The sequence below is a fragment of the Carcharodon carcharias genome, chromosome 18 (genome assembly GCF_017639515.1).
Source record: "Carcharodon carcharias isolate sCarCar2 chromosome 18, sCarCar2.pri, whole genome shotgun sequence".
Lineage (NCBI taxonomy): Eukaryota > Metazoa > Chordata > Chondrichthyes > Lamniformes > Lamnidae > Carcharodon > Carcharodon carcharias.
In genome coordinates this window covers 19759196-19785401 of record NC_054484.1, presented here as the reverse complement: position 1 = coordinate 19785401, position 26206 = coordinate 19759196, and the positions used below count along the sequence as shown (strand labels likewise).

At 42.9% G+C, this 26206-nt stretch overlaps 1 protein-coding gene across 1 annotated transcript in view; it reads left to right on the top strand.

The window, feature by feature from the left end:
• LOC121290608 (serine-rich adhesin for platelets-like) overlaps nt 1-26206 on the top strand; it is a 100372-nt gene that overhangs the window by 8543 nt on the left and 65623 nt on the right. Inside the window, exons 2-9 of the mRNA XM_041211272.1 lie at nt 3184-3714; nt 5620-5874; nt 6587-6699; nt 12474-12687; nt 13312-13449; nt 15068-15751; nt 16531-16785; nt 18100-18212. Coding sequence (XP_041067206.1) covers nt 3184-3714; nt 5620-5874; nt 6587-6699; nt 12474-12687; nt 13312-13449; nt 15068-15751; nt 16531-16785; nt 18100-18212 — 2303 coding nt within the window. The remainder of the gene's footprint in view (nt 1-3183; nt 3715-5619; nt 5875-6586; nt 6700-12473; nt 12688-13311; nt 13450-15067; nt 15752-16530; nt 16786-18099; nt 18213-26206) is intronic.

The window sequence follows — 26206 nt, the reverse complement described above, 5'->3', positions numbered from 1 at the left end:
GCAAAATGGTTGTTTGTTATGGGAATCCGAGTTGTTATTCCTTCAAAATTCCAAACACGAGTATTAGAAGAACTTCACCTCAGTCACATGGGAATTGGCAAAATGAAAGCATTAGCTTGTCTACATGTATGGTGGCCACACCTGGAGAAACACATTGAAGACATGGTCAGTGATCGTCTTCCATGCCACGAAATGAAGTCTTCTCCTGCACCTGCCCCATTACATCCATGGGCTTGGCCTGACCACCCATGGCAGAGACTTCATGTGGACTTTGCTGGACCACTTCCTGGACATGCGTTCCTGATTGTGGTGGATACCCGCACAAAATGGCCTCACATTATTCCCATGACGTCGACTGCTTCAGCAAAGAGCAGTGATGCTCTCCGGAATGCATTCACTACTTTTGGATTGCTGGAGCAGATTGTGTCTGACAATGGCACACAGTTCACATCACATGAATTTCAAACGTTCCTGAAAAACAATGGGATCAAGCAGATTCTCATCTCGCCTTACCACCCATCCTCAAATGGTGAAGCAGAGAGCTTTGCCCAGACATTCAAAACAATCATATTGAAGGGGAGGATGCAAACAGATTGGAAGTTGAAGCTGAAGAACTTTTTAATGATGTATCGTAACACTCCACATTCAACAACAGGCATATTTCTTGCTGAGCTGATGTTTGGAAGACAACTGCGTACCAGAATGGATTTGCTGTGCCTGGATTTGAAAGGAAAGATTGGTTCAAGGCAACTTGATCAGAAAAGATCACGTGTCACAAGTAAACCAGCTCATGAGTTTAATCTGGATCAGTCTGTTTGGGTCTGAAGTTACCGTGGGACACCAAAGTGGCTCCTGGGAAGAATCATCAAGTGTCAGGGACCACTGACCTATGATGTTGCATCTTCCTGTGGAATCTGGAAGAGGCACACTGACCAGATTAGAGAAGCCAAATCCGAGGAGCCAAATTTCCAGGGATCTCCAGTCACAGTGGAAGATTCCTGGGAAGCATCTGCTCCAGTTGGTGAAAGCAAACTTGATTCAACTGACAAACCTGTAGCACCTGTAGCTGCAACTGTTGAACCTGAACAGGAACGAGTGGAACAGTAGAACCTTCCATTTCTAAGCAAGGCACTTGTAGTGATATCATCATGAAGCAATCGAAGGCTTGTGACGAAGTGTTTTGGACATCCAAATCCTTGGAGTATGGAGCCTCATGATTTACAAAGGTCAGGTCAGATCGATGAATGCAATGAAGAGTTCCTGGTGTTGATCTTGACATTTTCCCTTGATTTGTCTGGCAACACAGACCACGTCGGAGCTTCTTTTGGAAGGTAAAGCCACACTGTGTTTCTGGGAGGAATTCCTCAGCCACAGGAAGTGGGCAGCTCAGGAGAATGCGTGTCAGGATTTTCCCTGCTATGGATAAGAGGGAAATACATCACCAGTTTCCGCAGTGTGATTTATCTCCCACTTGAAGATAGTTACAATTGACGCTTCCAATTACCAGACAGACAACAGGTGTACCAAAGGCACACAAGGTATGAAGAAAAATGAATGTTCTTATTTCATAAAACATGTTTAGACACTGAAGTGACTCATTCCTGGTACCATTCTAGGAAATCAACTCTGCACCACCTCCAAGACCTTGATATCCTTCTTAAAGCACACCAGTTGAGGCCTAAACGGTGTCATTATAAAAGTTTAGAAACACATCCTTTTTTTGCACTTCGTGCATCTGTTTATAGAGTCAAGGATTACAGTTACTTTTTTAACAGTCATCTCAACTTGTTAGACCACCTTTTTTTTGTCACTGTATCCCCTTCAGGATTGTTCCATTTAGTTGATTGTCTCATTTCTCCTTCAAAAATATATCATACCACATTTCACCGCCATTAAACTGCATCCGACATTTTTCTATCCATATACAAGACTTATTGTCTTTATGTGTGGGCCTCGGAGGCCTCTTTTCAGACCTACACCAAGATGGTGGGCGATGCACTTTAGGTTCAGAGCTTGATGCATACACCACCCGTATATTGGGTACTATTGTGCACATTTCACTGGCACTATTGAATTTCTAGGCCTACAGATTTTGCTTCCGGTGCTTTCAACTGTTCTTAAGCAATTTCCAAAAGAGATTGGGGACAGCTGCTTTCCTGTTGCTTCCAGCTGTTTGCAAGCAGCAAAAGGCTCAATTCAGCATTATACTCTTTTTAAAATTTTCTTTGCAGTTTTGAGTTGTTGATGTATTTCTCTGAATTTTGTCACCCTTATGCATAAAATGAATGAATAAATATTATGGTTTAATTTGCCAATCTATTTAATTGCCTGGTGCTATCTGTAAAGGTCTGTAAGTTGGCTATAAGCTATCTAAAGTTGGCACTGTATCAATGGTCAGTGTTTATGATGTGTATTCATCAGTCCAGTGAATGACCTGCTGATTAAAATGGGTGTGCAGGAAACCCAGGTGAGTGAGTGCAACCACAGAAAACTCCATAATGTGGGATTTGATTCATTCATTCATTTGGAAAAGCAATGGAAATTGGTGCTCATTCATTACTATCCCCTCTTCTCCCAATTTATGTTTGCATAGTGGCATTATCACTAGTAATTCAGAGACCCAGGGTAATGCTCTGGGGACTGGGGTTCAAATCCTGCCACAGCAAATGGTGAAATTTGAATTCAGTATAAAAAAAATCTGGAATTAAGAGTCTAATGATGACCAGGAAATGATTTTTATAAAAGCTAATGTCCTTTAGGGAAGAAATCTGCTGTCCTTACCTTTTCTTTCTTACATGTGACTCCAGGCCCACAGGAATGTGGTTAACTCTGAAATGGCCTAGCAAGCCACTCAGTTCTCAAGACCACTTAGGGATGGGCAATAAATGCTGGCCCAGCCAGTGACGTCCACATTCCATAAATGACTAAATAAAAAAAACTCCTTCATTCCGAAGTGAAATCTCTTTCTGAAAGCACCTATTGTCTGCATTATTTTAATAATTATCCTTAATACACTAATGCCCTTTGCACTCATTACGTGATAACCTGCAATGCTGCCACTACTTGATACAATATGTGGACACAATTTTTGATTGGGTTATGGTTAGACATTGAACTCCAAGGTTCTGAACAATTTTGCCAAATTTACTGTTTAAACTTTGTTGTCTTTTATTTATATTGCAGTTTCCTCAGTGACTACAACTTCGACCACTTCCTCAACCAGTGAAAATCTAAACACCACAATTAAAACAACCAAGACTCTTACCACAATACCTAGCACCACAACCCTTAACACAACCAATCCTAACAATTCTTCTCTTACCACCACCACCTCAACCACCACCTCAACCACCACCTCAACCACCACCTCAACCACCACACCAAACACCACCTTAAACACCACCTCAACCACCATACCAAACACCACCTTAACCACCACCTCAACTACTATCTCAACCACCACCTCAACCACCACCTCAACCAGCACCTCAACCACCACACCAAATACCACCTTAACTACCACCTCAACTACTATCTCAAACACCACCTCAACCACCATCACAACCACAACTAAAACAACAACCACAACCACCACCTCAAACACCGGCCCAAACACTACACCAACCACTTTGCCAACATCCACGCCAACCTCCAGCCCAAGCATCACCCCAAACATCACCACCTTGATCTCTACATCACTCACTACATCCTGTGGTAAGTTGAATATCTTAATATACTGTATATCTATTCCATTATATAATCATGCACCCTTCATTACAGAAGAGACTTTGTATTAAAGAATGTTTTTTTTCCTTTATACTCTTATGACTATATAACACAGGATCCTGGTAACTCAATGGCTGCTCCATATTACAGAGAAGGAGTTGATGTGAATCCATGAGGATTAGGATTGAATTGGTGTTTCCATTTCCCTTATGGTTAACTGCTATCAATTGCCCCTTTGACTAGACAGGAAGTTTTGTTATGGTATAGTTATGTTTTTAAAATAATTTTTGAAGAGAAATCGAGTGATTTCTCAGTGATTCACAGTGATTGTGATTTTCCAATGGCAAATGAACCAATCATTAGACAGTTAGACTAACATTCCTGTGGTGCCTTAACAAATCTCTACTATCTGTGTTAAAGTTCTTCAGGTACAACAAATTGCGTTGAAGTATATGTAATGTTACTTTGTAGACAGAGCAGTTATTCTGTGCACGATAAGGTATCACAAACTGCAATGAGATGAATGCCAATCTGGAAAAAAGTTTAATTTCTGATCTAAAGGATGACACCTCCAATGATCCAGGCCTCCCTTAGTATTATTTTGAAATGTGAGCCGAGGTTATGTACTCAGTCTCTGCAGTGGCTCCAATGCTATTGATGATCCTAGTTGTCACTAACAACATATATGAATAATTGGGTTAAGGAATGGAAATCAGTGCTAGTCTTTTTCTAGAGATCCCTGATTGAATATGTGCAAACCAGATGAAGACAGGATTGGGTTGAGTGATGACTTCTCCTTCTGAATCACCTAACCTATGAGGATTATCTGTATCATAAGGTGCCCATTGACCATAGATGGGTGGGATTGTGGCTTTTATTCCTGAGGGCAGCAGCATTTCCAGAAGAGAAGGAAGATCACTGGAAGAAACAAAATCGGAATGAGAGGCCTTGATTCACCTCCTCTTGGCAGATTAAGGCAGTGTGACTTTAAAAGTGTTTTATTAATCCACTGCTCCTTCTACCCAACTCCTCATTAGTCACGTAAGACAGAACAATTGTCTGAGCACCTCAGGGCAGAGGGAAATTCAGTTCTTATGCAGCTTTTAAAAGGCTGCAGCTAGTTACAGGCAGACCCTATATTTCCAGCTCCAGCAATCTTATGTGTGGTTACAGCAGTAAGGGCACCGAGGTTTTCCACGGCATTTGTAGAGGTGTTGCAGGCAGGACAAAGAGGATTCATCCTGTGGGCACTTAGGACATATAGCCCCAAAAGAGGGTGGCACACATTGTCTGTAAACAGCAGAGTCAGTCAGTGAAAACTCCCCACCTCAAGAGCTGCCACTCAGTGCTGATAAATTAAAATGTTCTCACAGCTTTGTCAAAAGTAATTTAGAATTGGACAAATATTTGATCTACAAGGCAGAGAAGGTTTACGGCAGCAGGCAGGAAAGAGGACATAAAGCCACATCCTGATCAGCTGATCTTACTGAACATCGATGCAGGCTCAAGATTCCCAATGGCCAACTCCTACTCCTATTTTTTTATTATGAAAGCATTCATGCTGTATTGCTCATGGAGCCCTCACTCACTTCTTAACCTCTCATCCTAAATTCATCTGTGTCTCTCTCAGCACCTGAATGTCAGTGGTGCTCCCTAATGCAAAAACCAATCCGTTATCCTGGCCAATAGTATTGTCTCCTCTAAGGTCATTTTAAAACTATTATTTGGTTGGTAACTCATTGTTGTTCCTGGCTCCATGCTTCTAGCATTACAATAGTGAGCTTTTGTTTAAAAGTACGTCATTCTCTATGAAGCACTTTGTGATATAAGTACTGTGTAAATGTGTGTGTATCTTTCTTTCTGTCAATTTGTAATAAATAATTTTCTTTACAGTACCACTGATGTTCCTGCGTATTAATTTGGCAACGGTGGAAAGTGAAGTAATCTCCATTACCTGGGAGACTAACAATACTTTTGAACAGCCTCATTTCAATGTCACAATCTTCGCGGGGAACTATACGAACCAAACTCAAACTGAGAAGCAAGCAGCAGAATTTAGTGGTTTGCAGCCGGACGTTGAATATCAGATAATAATATCCACTACAACTTGCGGTCAGCAGCAGACAATTACAAGGAAGGTCAGGACAGGTATGTTTGATGAACCAGATTTTGCTTCCCCTTCTCATTACACATCCACCCTGAATGTGAGCTGTGAAAATGGAAGACCAAACATTGGAAGAACTCATAAGTTTCCTTGCAAGAGCTGAAGGAGTGTTCTTGCTCAAGGAGAGCCAAATATAGCTAGAAGTGCTAAACTGGCAGGGCATCTTCTTGCCTTGTACCTGTTTGCCCTTGAGTATCACTGGCACCAGTGCGATGGACGGTCATGAGGTTCTGAGTGAAAGTCACGTAATTGTGTCATGGGTCCCCGACTTTAATATAATCATAATTGCTATGACTTATTGTGGCAAGAACGCTGACTCTTCTCAAAAACTGGGAGTTTTAAATGGCATTGAGCAGGTGGTGTGGTGAGAATAGAGCTGTAAACTTTCCACAGAAAGTGCTGGATTATCTCAGCAGTTCTGGCAGCAGCTGTGGAAAGAAAAAACAGAGTTAACGTATTGAGTCCGATATGACTTCTCTTTGGAACACAGTTCCCACTTTCTGTTTTTATTTCAAATCTCCAATATCGACGGTATTTAGATTTACTTCAGGTAAATACTTAATCATTGTTCTAATTTTTCACTTGCTCTCTACTCATTGGGTTCAGGAGGTGGAGGACTGTACTTCCAATTCAAACTAGAACTGTAGCAACATCCATAAATTTACTCAAGAAGTAACTTTTTTTCATTTTTTGAAGCTGCCTCGGTAGTGGAGGTGTCAACAAGAATTACAAATAAGGAGTTCACACCAGACCTGAAAAATGAAAGCAGCCAGGAGTACAAAGACTTTGTAAAGAACTTCACAGATGAGGTAAGTTATTGTTGCATGTCGGGGGTGGGGTGGGGGGGGGGTGTTGGGGGGTGGGGGTGTGGGGTGGGGGTGGTGGGGGAAAGAGACAGGGGACTCAATACATGTAAAAATAATAGACTATAGCATGTTTTTACAAATATGGAGAGATGTGAAACTAGCTTTTCTGCTTGTGAGATTTCAAAGTCTATATTAAAGTGCCTTGTACTCAGTGTGGATGATGGATATTTGAATACTGCCAACTGTTCTCACACATTACTGTTCTTCTCTGATACTTTTCCAAGATTTCTATTTGGGTCACAATATACACTGATAACAATGCTCAATCATGGGCAATTTGAAATTCTTAATTTTTCCCATCTAAACTGTAGCCATAGGGCACATTTTAATTAGTTAATACAGGGAAAAAAAAACAGGGAAATGGACATAACTAGGCTGAATTATAATAGAATATGATTCATTAATTACTAATGATCAATTTAAAACACAATGCACCTTTATTTATGCTTAAAAACTCCCATCTTACTTGTAGACTATTGAACAATATCAGTGATGGATGCATTAATGTATGTGAAATTTGTTTCCTCATTTAAAATAAACCTTGGAAATAGCAGCACAGAATGTGGCAATTCAGCCCATTATGTCTGAGCTAATGCTGCCTTATTTATTGGTGCTATCTGCTGTAATCATGTTTCCTTTCTCTTCCACCGAATGAGTCAGCACCTTTGTTATAAAAGAAGAATTTCATAGGAATAATTTCACGTTACTAGCATTGTGCAGTGCAATTTCAGCTGAGGAGATTCATTCAAAGCACGACTAGTAAAATCTCTTATTTGAATAGTCACCGTTAACATGGACATGTCAATGTAGGGTTTATCAGTTAAAGGAATCCATCATAGTTGGGCAGCCAACTGGAATCCTGTGTGATTGGCTGATTACAGTGTGCTGAAATCCTGAGCTCAGGGAAAATTAACATTTCTCGTTCTGTTGCACATTATTGCAACTCTCAGCAATAACTAAAAAGTATTTACCCCACAATGAGTTACGGTGACTCTTGTTTTATAAGCACAGCTACAGCCACTCTGCACTTAGCAGGATACAAATGATACATTTAATCCAGTCAATGAGAAGATTAACCATTTAATCTAACTTTATTTGTTTGATTGTGAGTGGCAGAATGAGTGTCAAATGATCCCAAATAAAAACAGAAATTGCTGGAAAAAACACAGCAGGTCTGACAGCATCTGTGGAGAGAGAAACAGGGTTAGCATTTTGAGTCAATATGACTCTTCTTCAGTAGGCTATTAAAGGGTTACAGCCCTTAACATCAAGGCTACATTTGACTGAGTGTGGCTTCATGGAGCTATGGGAAACCAGGAGCCAATGGGAATCAGGGCAAAAACTCTCCGCTGTTGGTGCCATTCTCAGCAAATAGGAAGATGGCTGTTGTTGGAGGTCAATCATTTCAGCCCCAGGACATTGATGCAGGAGTTCCTCAGGGTAGTGTCCTTGGCCCAACCATGTTCAGCTGCTTCATCAATGACCTTCCCTCCCTCATAAGCTCAGAAGTGGGGATATTTGCTGATGATTGTACAATGTTCAGCACCATTCACAATTCCTCAGATACTGAAGCAGTCCATGTCCATGTGCAACAGGACCTGGAAAACATTCAGGCTTGGGCAGATAAATGCCAAGTGTCATTTACACAAGTGGCAGGCAATGTTCATTTCCAACAAGAGAGAGGCTAACCATCATCCCTTGACATTCAATGGCCATTACTGAATCCCCAGCTGTCTATATCCTAGGAGTTACCATTCAGCAGAAACTGAACTGGACCAGCTATATAAATACGGTGGCTACGAGAGCATTTCAGAGCCTGGGAATTCTGTGGCGAGTAAGTTGACTCCTGTCTTCTGACTCTGAAAAGCCTGTCCGCCATCTACCAGGCAGAAGTCAGGATTGTGATGGGAAAACTCTCCTCTTGCCTGGATGAGTGCATCTCCAACAGCACTCAAAAAACCCGACAGTATCCAGGACTGCTTGACTTATACCCGGCCCACCAGCTTAGCCTTTTTCTCCCTCTGCTGCTGACGCACAGTGGCAGCAGTGTGTACCATCAGCAAGATGCACTGCAGCATCTCACTGAGGCTCCTTAGATAGCACCTTCCAAGCCCACCACCTCTACCATCGAGAAAGACGAGGGCAGCAGATGCATGGGAGCACCACCACCTGCAAGTTCTCTTCCAGACCATACACCATCCTGACTTAGAACTATATCGCTGTTCCTTCACTAATGCCGGGTCAACATCCTGGAGCTCACTCCCTAACAGTGCAGCACACCACATGGACTGTAGTGATTCACAAAGCTTTTCAAGTGCATTTAGGAAGGGGCAATAATTGTTGGCCTAGCCAGCAATGCCTGAATTCTGTGAATGAATCAAAAAAAAGTGGGATCTAAGCAATATATTTAGTCTAGATAATGAGAAGATTGTCCATTAAATCTGGAACAAAAACAAAGTGCTGGAAACTTAGCACATCTGGCAGCACCTGTGAAGATAGAAATAGTTAATGTTTCAAGTCCAATATGAGTCTTCTTCAGATTTCCTTGGACAGGGAGGAGAGACGTGGTAAAGGGGCCCACGTTACACCTCCTGTGATTGGATGGGAACATGCCATGGGAAGGGGATGAGGTATTTGGGGTGATGCAGTAGTTGACCACAGTGTCTTGGAGGGAATGGTCCCTTCAGAATGCCGACAGGTGTGGGGAATGGAAGATGTGTTTGGTGGTGCTATCATGCTGGAGGTGGCTGAAATGGTGGAGGATCATTCATTGAATACAGGGGCTGGTGGTGTGGAAAGAGGGGACAATGGAAACCCAACTGTTGTTCTTGGAGGAAGGGGAAGGGAGATGTGTGGGAAGTGCGGTTGGATACAGTTGAGGGCTCTCTCAATCACAGTCAGGGGTGGTGAAGACAGGGCTGTTGTGGAATGTTGCCTCATCAGAATCATTGTGATGGAGACAGAAAAACTGAGAGAATGAAATGGAGCCCTTAGAGGAAGCAAAATGTGAGAAAGTGAGAAAGCTGAGGCTGTTGTGGTAGTCAGTGGGCTTGAATGTTAGTAAGACAGCCTATCACCATGAATGCAGGCAAAGAAGCTACCGAAGGAAAGTGAAGTGTCAGAGATGGACCGGGTGAATGTGTGAGAAGGGTGGAAATTGGAAGCAAAATTGGAGAATTCTTCCAGTTCCAGTGAGAGCAGGAAGCGGCAACAATGCAGTCACTGATATACCAGAAAAAGAGTTGTGGGAGGTACCGTGAGTAGAACTGAAACAAGGAACATTCCACATAGCCTGCAATGAGACAGGCATAAATGGGTACCCATAGCCACTCCCTTTATTTGGAGTAAGTGAGACACGTTGAAGGAGAAATTGTTCAATGAAATAGCAAGTTGCGCCAGGCAGAGGATGGTGGTGGTGGATGGGGAGTGTTTGAGCCTCTGTTCAAGGAAGAAGCCCTCACACCATCCCAGGGTACATGGAGGTGTAGAGGAATTGGACATCCATAGTGATAAGAGGCATTTAAGGCCAGGAAACTGGAAATTGTTGAACAGACACATGGGGCAGAATTTTCTGCTTGTTGGGCTGGCAGGTCTGACCCAATCTCCGGCAGGCGTGGAGCCGATCCCCGCCAGTAAAGCGGGTCACACCGCCATTTCACGTGGGCGGGCCAATTAAGGGGGATTCCCTAAAAGTGAGAGTGCGCTCTTTTGCGCAAGCACACGAAAGAGTGCACATCTCCCTGAGGCTAAGTGCAGCCTCAGGGAGATCGCCTGAACTTTGAAAAATATTAAAAGTAGAAAAAGAAATCCCTTACATGTCCCACCTCATGTGACAATGTCACATGAGTTGGGACCTGTTCATAATTTACAGAACAACTTTATTACAATTTTTAAAACCCTGCATGAAATCTCATCCCGCCGGTGGATGAGGTTTCATGTTTTCTCTCTTTCCCGCCGGGTCTCCTGGTCGACCCGCCAACCTTAAGGTTGGACGGGCACATCCTTCAATTGGTTAAATGATCCTGGCAATGGCCTGAATTGGCCATTGACAAGTCGGCGGGCCGGCAGCTGATTTTGCTGCACCTCCGCTTTCCTGAAAATTTAAATGGGGCGGGACGCATCATTTTACGTGTTGATGAGCGGGCCCCACCTCCCTGCTCACCGACAGCAAAATTCTGCCCCATGGTGTCGGGAGAATGACAAATGTAGGTGGAAAGAGACTGGACAAGGGGAGTAAAAATAGAGTCAAGATCGGCAGGCTTAAGTTCAGTGGGGCAGGAACAGGCTGAAATGATGGGTCTATCAGGACAGTCCTGTTTATGGATTTTGGCAAGGAGGTAGAAATGAGCTGTTGGGGGTTGCAGGACCATAAAGTGGGAAACTGTGGAGGAAAGATCGCCAGAGGAGATGAGGTCAGTGACAATCCTGGAAACAAAGGCTTGATCTTCGGTGGTGGGGTCACGGTCCAGGGGGAGGTAGGAAGAAGTGCCCCAGAGTTGGCGTCAATAACAAAGTCAGCATTGGTCCTGAGAGAACGGAGTGCAGCATGTTCAGAGCATGGCAGGTCGGAGTGAGGGGAGCAGAGAAATTAAGGCAGTCGATGTCACACTCAGAGTTCTCAATGAAAAGAGCAAGAGTGGGTAAGAGACCAGAGGGAGGGGCCCAAGTGGAGGGAAAGTATTGGAGACGGGTGAAAGGGCCCATGGAGCAGCAGGAGGAGCCCTGCCCAGAGAAGTGAACACGGAAGCGAAGGCGACAGAAGGTTTGAAAGTCATGCCGATCCTTAAGTTCATAGAGGTGATGGCGTAAGGGGATAAAACTGAATCTGTAAGCAGAGATTGTTCAGTATCAAAGAGGGGAAGATCAGAGGGTATAGTGAGCACTTGGCGCGTCATAACATTCAAGGTTATGGGCCAAGTGCAGGTAAATGGGGTTAGGTATGTAGGTCAGGTGTTTCTCACGTGTCAGTGCAGACTCGATGGGCTGAAGGGCCTCTTCTGCACTGTGTGATTCTGCGATTCTGTGATTCTGAAGAGGTGGAATTAGAAGAAGGGCTGGGGTCAGATGGGAGGGAAGGAGAGGAGGGATTTCGAGGGGAGGCAGTACTCATAAGTTGTGGAGCTTGCACTCCTTAACATCTGAAAGGAAGAGAAAAAGTTTAGTTAATATGTTGGATGAGATGAAGAATGAAATGAAAATTGGGACCAGGACAGCTTTGAGGTAGGGAGAGTCGGTGCTCTTGGAGATAGAGGTCAAGTGTATACATGCGGCGGTACCTGATACTGATTGTGGATCTCAGGATGCAGAGAGAACAGCAGCCTGAGGAGCGTTGTGTACCTCAAAGATACCTGTAATCCTGGGTGGATTTGAAACATGAAGGATTGAACTTTAGTTGGAATCCACTCAGGCTAAGTCTGAGATGGAGACAGCCACTGAGGAAGGAGATGCGACTGTGAAAGCGAGTTTTGGTAAACACCTTATCAAACATGAGGAAGGAAAGCATCTAATTTGGCTTTGTTTGTTTGACTATGAGAGGCAGAACTAGTACCAAATGACCCCAGTTGGCTATTAAAAGAGCTTCCATATTCATTTCCACATATGATTGAAGGATGGATGTGGGTAGCCTTGCCTTTCTGATGTGTATAATATGGGGCTGCACTGACATGTGGGAAAACTGGACATATCTCTAAATTGGATTACTGTTTTCTTCATTTCAGTTGATAAAAGGACTTAGTCCGGCTATCCAGGAGTTAATCAGGAGTGGAAAACTGACTATTACTATCACATCTATTGAACAAGGGAGTGTGGTTGTTCTATTTACTGTGATAACATCAACAAACGAAACTGTCCCTCTAACCGATATCAAAGAATCGGTTGCTGATTCTTTAAAGAACAGTACAACGTTCGATGTACAAAACACGACCATTTCAGGTAAGGAATTCCACAGCGAGTATTTCAATCACTGACCTCAGAGGCCTTGGAAAAGTTCTGGAGGAATTGATGAAAGGCCAAAGATTAACCTATAGGTGACATTAAAAACTAAAAAGAACAGAGAAAGCTGAATCATAAAGTGGATAGGTGATCCCAAACCTGATTTTTCAAAGCCTGTAGTGTTTAGGAGGAAGGGAAGACTGAGGACTGGGGAGAGTTCGACAGTTTGGGATTCCTAGCAAAGCACATGTGGTTGATGATCCGATGAGGTTTAATTCCATCAGTTGACTTCATAGCGAGAAGAAAGAGCATGTCAGTCTTGAATAATGTTTAGTTTGGTTATTTCATTCTGCAAGCAGAAGAGAATATAGAATGTAGTCATTCTTTATGACTGGCTCAAAACTAACTGCATTATCCTGTCACATGGTCCATCTCTCCATGCTGTTTTGGGACTTTTCTGTATTAATTGTTACTCAGCATTAGGAAGTGACATTTCTATTGGAGTAAAGTGAGGAAAGAGGAGTCACATGAAACCCCATGCTTATCAATTCTTCAAATACTTCCAGGCTGGTTAAATTCAGACTGAAGCAGTTTTTTAACACAGATTTTCCCTCTTCATTACAGACAGAGACAGCTGCCAGCCAGGGCTGAATGATTGTTCAGTTAATGGAACTTGTATCAGACAGAATGCAACTTACACCTGTCAGTGTAACGCTGGTTTCACAGACATAAGCCCCAGTGTACCTGGAAGGATATGTGAAGGTAGGACATTACCTGAGTTCAATATTGCTTTAAATCATTGGGTAAAAACCTTTACTCCAATTGACTGTTTTGATCTAATTCTTGTCTCAGACATTGAGGAGTCTCAGACTGGGAACAACACATGCTCTGATTTAACTGCCTGCAGGTCCAAGAACTTTCTTGTATAGTTGTTTAGAGGGAACTATAGATACCAATCACACTGAGGATACCCTCTATCATGTTGTGTCACTCTACTACCATGCTAAATGGTAGCAGATATAGCGAGTCAAGACTGCGCAACCATGAGGCGCTCTGAGTCATCAGAAGCAGCAGAATTGTACTCAACCACAATCTGTAACCTCATGGCCTGGCATATCCCCCACTCTATCATCACCATCAAGCCAGGAAATCAACCCTGGTTCAATGAAGAGTATAGGAGGGCATGCCAGGTGCAGTACCAGGCATACATAAAAATGAGGTGTCAACCTGGTGAAGCTGCAACACAGGACTACCTACATGCCAAACAGCATAAGCAGCAAGTGATTGAGAGTCTAACTGATTCTACAACTAATGGATCAGATCTAAGCTCTGCAGTGCTGCCACATCTAGTCGCGAATGGTGGTGGACAGTAAACAACTCACTGGAGTTTGAGGTTCCACAAATATCCCCATTCTTAGTGATGGTGGAGCCCAGCTCATCAGTGCAAAAGATAAGGCTGAAGAATTCACAACAATCTTCAGCCAGAAATGCCAAGTGAATAATGCATCTCGGCAACCTCCAGAGGTCCCCAGCTTCACAGATGCCAGTCTTCAGTCAACTCAATTCACTCCACATGATATCAAGGAACAGCTGAAGGCACTGGGTACTGCGAAGGCTATGGACCCTGACAATATTCCGGTGATAGTACTGAAGACTTATGTTCCAGAACTTACTGTGCACCTAGCCAAGTTGTTCCATTATAGCTAAAGCACTGGCATCTACCCAGCAATGTGGAAAATTGCTCAGGTATGTCCTGTACACAAAAAGTAGGACAAATCCAACCTGACCAATTACCGCATCATCAGCCTACTCTCCATCATCAGTAAAGTGATGGGTGGCGTTATCAACAGTGCTGTCAAGCAGCACTTGCTTGGCAATAACCTGCTTGCTGACGCTCAGTTTGGGTCCGTTTGGTTTCATTCCTTTCTGACTTTTCTGTAGTGGTTTGATACAACTGAATGGCTTGCTGGGCTATTTCAGAGAGCATTTAAGAATATATTTAAATTAATGTGCAGGAAATCCAGGCAGGTGAGTGCATCCACAGAAAACTCAATAATATGGGATTTGATTCACTCAGAAAAGCAGTAGACTGGCATTGATATTTTACTATTGCCTCTTCTGCCAATTTATGTCAGGTACTCATTCACTCCCAAAGTGTTATCTGTTGGTGTACACCCGATTTCTGAAACCACCTATTACCTGAATTCCAGTTGCATGATGTTAAACTCTTAACATCCTTTGAAGTCCTTAAGTGATAACCTGAAATACTGCTGCTATTTGATTTGCAATATTAAGGTGGGCATAATTTTTGTTTGGGTTATGGTTGGAAATTTCACCAAAGTTACTGGTTGTAATTTTTTTATTTTAATTTTCAACGCAGGTTCCACCTTTTCTTCAGCGAGTACAACTCCGACCATCATTTCCTCAACCAGTGAAAATCCACACACCACCATTCTCTCGACCAGCACTCCAACAACCAACACTCTTACCACGACACCCACCGCCAAAACCCCCAGCACAACCAATTCAATCACATCCATTGGTAACACGACCACCCCAACCACCACCAGCTCCACCACAATCAGCCTCCCGAACTCGAACCCAACCACCACTCCAAACACCACTACTCCAAACACCACCACCCCAACCACCACTCCAAACCCCACCACAACCTCCATGCTAATCACCACTCCAAGCGCCACCACGCCAACCATAATCCCAAATTCCACTCCAACCACCACGCCAACCTCCATCCCAACCACCACTCCAAACACCACCACTCCAATCATCACCCCAAACACCACCACAACCTCCAGCTCAACCATCAGCTTCACCACCACCCCAAACTCCACCACAGCTGTCACCCGAACCATACCAACCTCTGGCCCAGGTACCACATCAACCACCACCCTAATATCTATCCCAACCACAATTTCAACCGCTACACCTCCCACTGGCAAAATCACCAGCTCTATCACCAGCCCAATCACCAGCAGACCTTTCCGCTCAAGAACCACCCCAAACCTTAACACCCCTGTATCTACATCACTCAGTACATCATGTGGTAAGTTGAATATCTTAATTTACTGTATATCTATTCCATTATATAATCATGCACCCTTCATCACAGAGGAGACTTTGTATTAAAGCAGGGTCTTTCCCCTCATATTCTTATAACTATATAATGTAGGATCCTGGTAACTCAATGACTGCTCCATATTACAGAGAAGGAGTTGATATGAATCCATGAGCATTAGGTTTGAATTGGTGCTTCCATTTCTCTTATGGTTAACTGTTATCAATTGCCCCTTTGACCAGACAGGGAGTTTTGTTACGGTATAGTTATGTTTTTTAATGTTTGAGGAGGGAGAGAAGGTTTATGGAGGCGGGCTGGAAAGCAGACATAAAGCCACAATCGGATCAGCCATGGTCTTATTGCATGCCAGAGCAGGCCAAGGGACCCAATGGGCTCCTCCTGCTCCTATTTCTTATTATGAAAGCATTCATGCTCTATCGCTAATAGAGCTCTCACTTACCTCTTGCTCTCTCATACCAAGTCCATCTCTCTCCCCCTCTCTCAGCATCTGGAAGTCAATAGTTCTCCCTAATGCGACATCCAGTCTGGTGTCCTGGCCAATAATCATGTCTCCCCTAAGGCCATTTTAAATGTATTATCTGGTTGGTTACTCATTGTTGTTTCTGCCTCCATGCTTCCAGCATTATAATGGTGAGCTTTTTTTTAAAAGTACTTCATTCTCTATGAAGCACTTTGTGATATAAGTACTGTGTAAATGTGTGTTACTTTCTTTCTGTCATTTCGTAATAAACAATTTTTTTTTACAGTACCATTGAGGTTCCTGCATATTAATTTGACAATGGTGGAAAGTGAAGTAATTTCCATTACCTGGGAAACCAGTTATGCATTCGAACAGACTCATTTCAATGTCACAATCTCCACAGAGAACTATACCAACCAAATTCAAACTGAGAAACAAGCAGCAGAATTTAGTGGTTTGCAGCCGGACGTTGAATATCAGATAATAATATCCACTACAACTTGCGGTCAGCAGCAGACAATTACAAGGAAGGTCAGGACAGGTATGTTTGATGAACCAGATTTTGCTTCACCTCTTCATCACACATCCCTCCTGAACATGGGCTGTGAAAATGGAGGACCGAACATTGGAAGAACTCATAAGTTTCCTTGCGAGAGCTGAAGGAGTGTTCTTGCTCAAGGAGAGCCAAATATAGCTAGAGGTGCTAAACTGGCAGGGCATCTTCTTGCCTTGTACCTGTTTGCCCTTGAGTGTCGCTGGCACCAGTGTGATGGACGGTCATGAGGTTCTGAGTGAAAGTCACATAATTGTGTCATGGGTCCCCAACTTTAATATAATCTACCCTTAATGTCCCCATTAGCACATCCTTTAGATAATATCACCACTGTCAACACCCCTTTGTCTTTTTGTCTATTTCATCTTTGGCGATCTCTTCTTGGCCTCCATCTATCACTGGACCCCTATCGAGCCCTACCTGTCCCACCAGCAACCACCAACCCCCCCCCCCCCCCCCCCCCACCGCCAACTCTACCAGCTTATATTTCATCTCATTTCTATATGTCTTAGTTCTGATGAAGGGTCATATGGACTCGAAACATACCTCTCTGCAGATGCTGTCAGACCTGCTGAGTTTTTCCAGGTATTTTTGTTTTTGTTCTAGATTTCCAGCATCCACAGTATTTTGTTTTTATCTTAGTGTTTAATATAATCATAATTGCTATGACTTATTGTGGCAAGAACGCTGACTCTTCTCAAAAGCTGGGAGTTTTAAATGGCATTGAGCAGGTGGTGTGGTGAGAATAGTTCTGGAAAAACTCAGCAGTTCTGGCAGCAGTTGTGGAAAGAAAAAACAGAGTTCTAGATTTGAGTCGATATGACTTCTCTTTGGAACACAGTTCCCACTTTCTGTTTTTATTTCAAATCTCCAATATCCACGGTATTTGGCTTTTATTTCAGGTAAATACCTCACCATTGTTTTAATTTTTCACTTGCTCTCTACTCATTGGGTTCAGGAGGTGATCAAAAACAGAATTACCTGGAAAAACTCAGCAGGTCTGGCAGCATCGGCGGAGAAAAAAAGAGTTGACGTTTCGAGTCCTCATGACCCTTCAGCAGAACTGCTGAACCCATGACGTCAACTCTTTTCTTCTCCGCCGATGCTGCCAGACCTGCTGAGTTTTTCCAGGTAATTCTGTTTTTGTTTTGGATTTCCAGCATCCGCAGTTTTTTGTTTTTATCTCAGGGTTCAAGAGGTGGATGTCTGTACTTCCAATTCAAACTAGAACTGTAGCAACATCCATAAATTTACAATTTAGGTATTACTCAAGAAGTAACTTTTTTTTTTCATTTTTTGAAGCTGCCTCGGTAGTGGAGGTGTCAACAAGAATTACAAATAAGGAGTTTACACCAGACCTGAAAAATGAAAGCAGCCAAGAGTACAAAGACTTTGTAAAGAACTTCACAGATGAAGTAAGTTATTGTTGCATGTCGGGGGGGAAGAGTCAAGGGACTCAATACATGTAAAAATAATAGACTCTAGCATGTTTTTGCAAATATGGAGACATGAGAAATTACCTTTTCTGCATGTGAGATTTCAAAGTCTACATTAAAGTATCTTGTACTCAGTGTAGATGATGGATATTTGAATACTGCCAACTGTTCTTACAAATTACTGTTCTTGCCTGATATCTTTCCAAATTTCTATTTGGGTCACAATATACACTGATAACAATGCTCAATCATGGACAATCTGGAAGATCTTAACTTTTCCCACCTAAACTGTAGCCATAGGGCACATTCTAATCAGTTAATACAGGAAATCAAAAAGCAGGGAAATGGATACCACTAGGTTTAATTAGAATAGAAAAATGAACCATAAGCTATTAATGATCTATTTAAAAAGAAATGCACCTTTACTTGTGCTTAAAAACTCCCATCTTACTTGTAGACCATTGAATAGTATCAGTAATGGATGCATGAATGTATATGAAACTTGTTTCTTCATTTAAAATGGATCTTGGAAAGGGCAGCTTAAAATGTAGCCATTCAGCCCATCATACCTGTGCTAGCGCCGCCTCAATTACTGTAATCACGTTTCCTTTCTCTTCCACCAAATGAATAAGAACCTTTGTTAAAAAAGAATTTCATGGGAACAATTTCACGTTACCAATATTGCGTAGTGTGATTTCAGCTGAGGGGATTCATTCGACCCACAACTAGTAAAATCTCTTATGCGAATAATCACCCTGAACATAGGCAGGTCAATGTAGAGTTCAGCTACTAAATGGAGTCCATCATGGTTGTTAACCATCTGGTGTCCTGTGTGATTGGCTGACTATAGTGTGCTGAATCCTAAGCCCAGTAAATATAAAAAATTTCTGTTCCTGTTGCACATTGGCACACCTCTTAGAAAAGCCTAAGAAACACTGACCATGTTATGAATTACATTGTCCCTTGTTTTATAAGCGCGACTACAGCCACTCTGCACTTAGCGGCCTCCAAGGCATAGATCTAATTCAGACAGTGAGAAGATTAATCTTTCGAGTTCAACAACTTCAGACCATGAACTCTCTCCTCCCTCCTCATCCCTTTTTGATCCCCTTTTTACAAATGTTTATTTTTAAGTTTTTATACATATATTTTCCCCAATTATTTCTATTATTATTTTAAAAATTTATTTCCATTCATTGTTTAATCCCCACCTTTTAGCCCATTTCGATCTTTTTTCCCATACATTCCCCTCCCCCACCCCACCCCACCCCCATTAGGGCCATCTGTAATTTGCTCATTCTGCTTTCTACTCTTAATGCCACCATTAGTACCTCCTTTAGCCAGTATCACCACCATCAATCCCCCTTCGACCTTTTGTTTATGACATCTTTTGCAATCTCTCCTTTGCCTCCACCTATCACTGGCCTTTTATCCAGCTTCATCTGTCCCACCCCCCCTTAAACAGTATATATTTCACTACATTTTTACTTCTCTTTAGTTCTGAAGAAGAGTCATCTGGACTCGAAACGTTAACTCTGTCTTCCTCTCCACAGATGCTGTCAGATCTGCTGAGTTTTTTCAGCAATTTTTATTTTTGTTTCAAATTTCCAGTGCCCCCAGTATTTTGCTTTTAGATTAATCTTTCAACCTGACCTTATTTGTTTGACTGTGAGGCAGAACCAATACCAAATGATTCCAGTTGGCTCTTAAGAGGATGACTGCCTTTGACATCAAGGCAGCATTTGATCGAGCTTGACTTCAAGAAGAACGGGCAAAAACAGGGGACAATGGGAATCATGGGGAAAACTCTTCATTGGTTGGAGTCATACCTAGCACAAAGCAAGATGGCTCTGGTTTTTGGGGGTCACCCATCTCAGTTCCAGGACAACACTGCAGGAGTTCTTCAGGGTAGTGTCCTATACCAAACCATCTTCAGCTGCTTCATCAATCATCTCCCCTCCATCATAAGGTGTCAGGTGGGGATGTTTGAGGATGATTGCACAATGAACATCACCATTCGTGACTCCTCAGATACTGAAGCAGTTCTTATGTATATGCAGCAAGACCTGGATAACATTCAGGTTTGGGCTCATAAGTGGCAAGTAACATTCACACAAATGGCAGGCAATGACAAGCAAGAGAGAATGACGACTCAGAGGATTCGGAGGCTCCCTCCCTAGCAGTACAGCAAGAGAGAATCTGACCATCACCCCTTGAATTTCAATGGCATTACCATTGCTGAATCCCAAACTAATGATATCTTAGGGGTTGCCATTGAGCAGAAACTGAACTGGACTAACTATATACATACAATGACTGCAAGAGCATGTTAGAAGCTGGGAAATCTGCAGAGTAATTCACCTCCTGGCTCCCCAAAGCCAGTCCACTATTTAGAAGGCACAAGTCAGGAGTGTGATGGAATACTGTCCACTTGTCTGGATGAGTGCAGCTCCACAACATTCAAGAAGCGTGACACCATCCAGGACAAAGTAGCCCGCTTCATTGGCTCCTCACCCACCACCTTAAACATTCATTCCTTCCACCACCAATGCTCAGTGGCAGCAGTGTGTACTATCTACAAGATGAACTGCAGCAACTTACCAAGGTTCCTTCGACAGCACCTTCCAAACCTATGACCTCTACCACCTAGAAGGGCAAGGGCAGCAAACTCGTGGGAACACCACCACCTGCGAGTTCCCCTCCAAGCCATGCATCATGCTGACATGGAAATGCATCACCGTTTCACTGTTGCTGAGTCAAAATCCTCAAGCTCCCTCCCTAACAGCACAGCACACCAACTGGACTGCAGTGATTCAAAATGTTGTCTCACCACTACCTTCTCAAGGGCAATTGAGGATGGGCAATAAATGATTGCCTAGCCGCCAACATCCAAATCTTGTGAAAGAATAGGAAAAACATTGCAAAATCTATGCAATAGACTTAATTCAGGTAATGAGAAGATTGTCCATTTACCTGGAATAAAAAGAGAAAGTGTTGGAAAAACATAGCAGGTCTGGCAGCATCTGGGCAGAGAGAAACAGAGTTAACATTTGAAGTCCAATATGACTTTTCTTCAGAACTCCTTGTACAATGAAGAAAGAGGAGGTAAAGAGGAGGTGTTACACCTCCTGTGCTTACATTTGAAGATGCCATGGGAAGAGGATGAGGTGTTGGAGTGATAGAGGAGTGGACCAGACTGTCATGGAAGGAATGGAATTCTGACAGGGGATGGGAGGAGAAGATATGTTTGGTGGTGGCATCATGCTGGAGGTCATGGAAATAGTGGTGGATAATCATTTGAATACAGAGTCTGGTAGGGTGGAATGTGAGGACAAGGGGAACCTGATTGTTGTCTGGGAGGAAGGGGAAGGGGTGAGAACAGACATGTAGGAAATGAGTCAGTCATGTTTGAGAACCATCTCAACCACAGTGAGGGAATCCTTGTTTCAGGAAAAAGGAAGCTATGTGAGATGCACAATGTTTGAAGACAGCATCATCAGAAACAAATGCGACAGAGACGGAGGAACCAGGGCAATGGAATGGAATTCTTAGAAACAGGGTGTGAGGAAGTGTAGTAGAGGTAGTTGTGGGAATCTGTGGGATTGTAACGAGGTAAGTAAATAGCCTATCGAGAAATGGAGATAGAGAAGTGAAGGATTAGAAAGGAAGTATCAGTGGAAATTGGAAGCAAAATTGATTAATTTTTACAGTTCCTGATTAGAGCAGGAAGCGGCACTAATACAGTCATCAATGTATCAGAAAAAGAGTTGTGGGAGGTAGCCTGAGTAGGACTGGAGAAAGGAATGTTCCACATACCCCACAAAGAGACTGGCATAACTAGGGCCCATGCGGGTACCCATAGCCACACCTTTTATTTGGAAGAAGTGAGACAAGTTTAAGGAAAAATTCTTTAATGAGAGAAAAGCTTCAGCCAGGCGGAGGACAGTGGTGGATGGGGATTGTTTAGAACTCCGTTCAAGGAAGAAGCATGAATCTCGGACCATCTTGCCAGGGGATGGAGGTGTAGAGGGATTGGCTGTTGGGGCCAGGCAACTCAAAATTGTTGAAATGATGTAGGGCATCGGAAGAATTAGGAATATGGGTGGAAAGAGACTAGACAAGGAGAGAAAAAAATAGAGTCAAGACAGTAAGAAATAAGTTCAGTCAGGCAGGAAAGGCTGAAACGGTGTGTCTATCAGGACAGTTCATTGTGGATTATGGCAAGGAGGGAGAAGTGAGCTCTTTGGACTTGGGGTACAATAAAGTGGGAGACTGTGGAGGAAAGATCACTAGAGGAGATGAGGTAACTGACGGTCCTGGAAATAATGGCTTAATGTTCGCTGGTGGACCATGGTCCAGGGAGAAATAGGTCTGAGAGTTGATGGTTGGCCTCTGCGGGATAGAGGCCAGCATATCAGAAAACAACAGCACTGCCCTTGTCAGCAGGTTAAGTAGCAAACATAGAAACATAGACAATAGAAGCAGGAGTAAGTCATTCGGCCCTTTGAGCCTGATCCACTATTCATCATGATCATGGCTGATCATCCAACTCAATAGCCTGCTCCTGCTTTCTCCACATATCCTTTCATCCCTTTTGCCCCAAGAGCTATGTCTAACTCCTTCTTGAAAAAACACAATGTTTTGGCCTCATCTAATTTCTGTGATGGCGAATTCCACAGGCTCACCACTCTCTGGGTGAAGAAATTTCTCCTCACCTCAGTCCTAAATGGTTTACCCCGTACCCTTAGACTGTGACACCTGGTTCTGGAATTCCCCCACCATCAGGAACATCCTTCCTACATCTACCCTGTCTAGTCCTGTTAGAAATTTATAGGTTTCTATGAGATCCCCCTCATTCTTCTGAAATCCAGCGAATATAATCCTAACTGACTCAATCTCTCCTCATATGTCAGTCCCACCATCCCAGGAATCAGTCTGGTAAACCTTCACTGCACTCCCTCTATAGCAAGAACCTCCTTCCTCAGATAAGAGACCAAAACTGCACACAATATTCCAGGTGTGGTCTCACCAAGGCCTGTATAATTGCAGCAGGACATCCCTGTTCCTGTACTCGAATCCTCTCGCTATGAAGGCCAACAAACCATTTGCCTTCTTTACCGCCTGCTGCACCTGCATGCTTACCTTCAGCGACTGGTGTACAAGGACACCCAGGTCTTGTTGCACATTTCTCTCACTCAATTTATAGCCATTCAGATAATAACCTGCCTTCCTGTTTTTGCTACCAAAGTGGATAACCTCACATTTATCCGCATTATACTGCATCAGCCACGCATTTGCCCACTCACTCAGCTTGTCCAAATCACACTGAAGCATCTCTGCATCCTCCTCACAGCTCACCCTCCCACTCAGCTTTGTGTCATCTGCAAATTTGGAGATATTACATTTAGTTCCCTCATGTAAATCATTAACATATATTGTGAATATCTGGGGTCCCAGTACCGATCCCTGCGGTACCCCACTAGTCACTGCCTGCCATTCGGAAAAAGACCCGTTTATTCCTACTCTTTGTTCCTGTCTGCCAACTAGTTTTCTATCCATCTCAATACACTACCCCCAATCCCATGCGCTTTAATCTTACACGCTAATCTCTTATGTGGGACTTTGTCGAAAGCTTTCTGGAAGTCCAAATAAACCACATCCACTGGCTCCCCTTCATCAACTCTACTAGTTACATCCTCGAAAAATTCCAGTAGATTTGTCAAGCATGATTTCCCTTTTGTAAATCCATGCTGACTCTGTCCGATCCTGCCACTGTTTTCCAAGTGCTCAGCTATTAAATCTTTTATAATTGACTCTAGAATTTTCCCCACTACCGACGTCAGGCTGACTGGTCTATAATTCTGCTTTCTTTCTACCTCCCTTTTTAAATAGTGGGATTACATTAGCTACCTTCCAATCTGTAGGAACTGTTCCAGAGTCTATAGAATCTTGGAAGATGAGCACCAATGCATCCACTATTTCTAGGGCCACTTCCTTAAGCACTCTGGGATGTAGATTATCAGACCCTGGGGATTTATCAGCCTTCAGTCCCATCAGTTTCTCCAACACCATTTCCCTACTAATACTGATTTCTTTCAGTTCCTTCATCTCACTAGACCCCGTGTTTCCTAACATTTCTGGAATGTTATTTGTGTCCTCCTTTGTGAAGACAGAACCAAAGTGTGTATTTAGTTGGTCAGCCATTTCTTTGTTCCCCATTATAAATTCCCCTGTTTCTGACTGTAAGAGACCTACATTTGTCTTCACTAATCCTTTTCTCTTCACATACCTATAGAAACATTTACAGTCAGTTTTTATGTTCCCCATAAGCTTACTTTTGTACTCTATTTTCCCCTTCTTAATCAACCTCTTGGTCCTCCTTTGCTGAATTCTAAACTGCTCCTGATCCTCAGGTCTGTTTTTTTTTTAGCCAATTTGTATGCCGTTTCCTTGGATCTAATATTATCTCTCATTTCCCTTGTAAGCCATGGTTTGCCCACCTTTCCTGGTTTACCTTTGCGCCAGACAGGAATAAACAACTTTAGATAATGAACTCTCTCCTCCATCCCGACCCCCTTTTTGATGCCCCTTTTTTCCAATAATTTATATAGATTTTTCTTTTCCCACCTATTTCCATTACTTTTAAATATATTTCCATCCATTGTTTTATCTCTACCTTTTAGCCTTTTTTGATCCCTTCGCCCCACCCCACTAGGGCTATCTGTACCTTGCTCGTCCTGCTTTCTACCCTTAATGTCTCCTATTAGCACATTTCTTAGCTAATATCACCACATTCAACACCTCTTTGTCCTTTTGTCTAGGACATCTTTTGGCAATCTCCACCTATCAATGGCCCTCAATCCAGCTCTACCTCTCCCACAACCCCTTAACCAGCTTATATTTCACCTCTCTTCTATTTTTCCTTAATTCTGTTGAAGAGTCATACAGACTCGAAACGTTAACTGTATTCCTCTCTGCAGATGCTGTCGGACCTGCTGAGTTTTTCCAGGTATTTTTATTTTTGTTTTTGTTTAGGAATAAACAATGGTAGCAGTTCACCCATGCACTCTTTGAATGTTTGCCATTGCTTATCCACCATCATCCCTTTAAGTAATGCTTCTCAACCCATCATAGCCAACTCTTGCCTCATACTATCATAGTTTCCCTTATTCAGGACCCTAGTCTCAGAATCAACTACGTCACTCTCCATCTTGATGAAGAATTCTATCATATTATGGTCGCTAATCCACAAGGGGCCTTGCACAACTAGATTGCCAATTATTCCTTTTTCAATACACAATACCCAGTCTAGGATGGCCTGTTCTCTCGTTGGTTCCTCAACATATTGGTCCAGAAATCCATCCTGTATACACTCCAGGAATTACTCCTCTGCAGTATTGTTACTAATTTGATTTGTACAATCTATATGCAGATTAAAGTCACCCATAATTACAGATGTTCCTTTATTGTACGCATCTCAAATGTCCTGTTTAATGTCATTCCCAACATCACCACTACAGCTGGGGGTCTATATACAACCCCCACTAATGTTTTTGCCCCTTAGTGTTTCTCAGCTCTACCCATACAGATTCACATCATCGGAGCTAATATCTTTCCTCACTATTGCATTAATTTCCTCTTTAACCAGCAATGCAACTCCACCACCTTTTCCTTTTTGTTTGTCCTTCCTAAATACTGAATACCCTTGGATGTTCAGTTCCCATCTCTGGTTTCTTGTCCTTGATTCCCCCTCCTCTGACTCCTTGCATAGGTTCCCATCCCCCTGCCGTTTTAGTTTAAACCCTCCCTAACTACTCTAGCAAATATTCCCTCTAGGACATCGGTCCCGGTCCTACCCAGTCAGGGTCCCTATCTAGTCAGGGATAGACCTGAGAAAATGGAGTGCAGCAAGTTCAGAGGAAGACAGTTTAGAATGAGAGAGGGGAACAGAGTAATTCAGACGGTCGATGTCA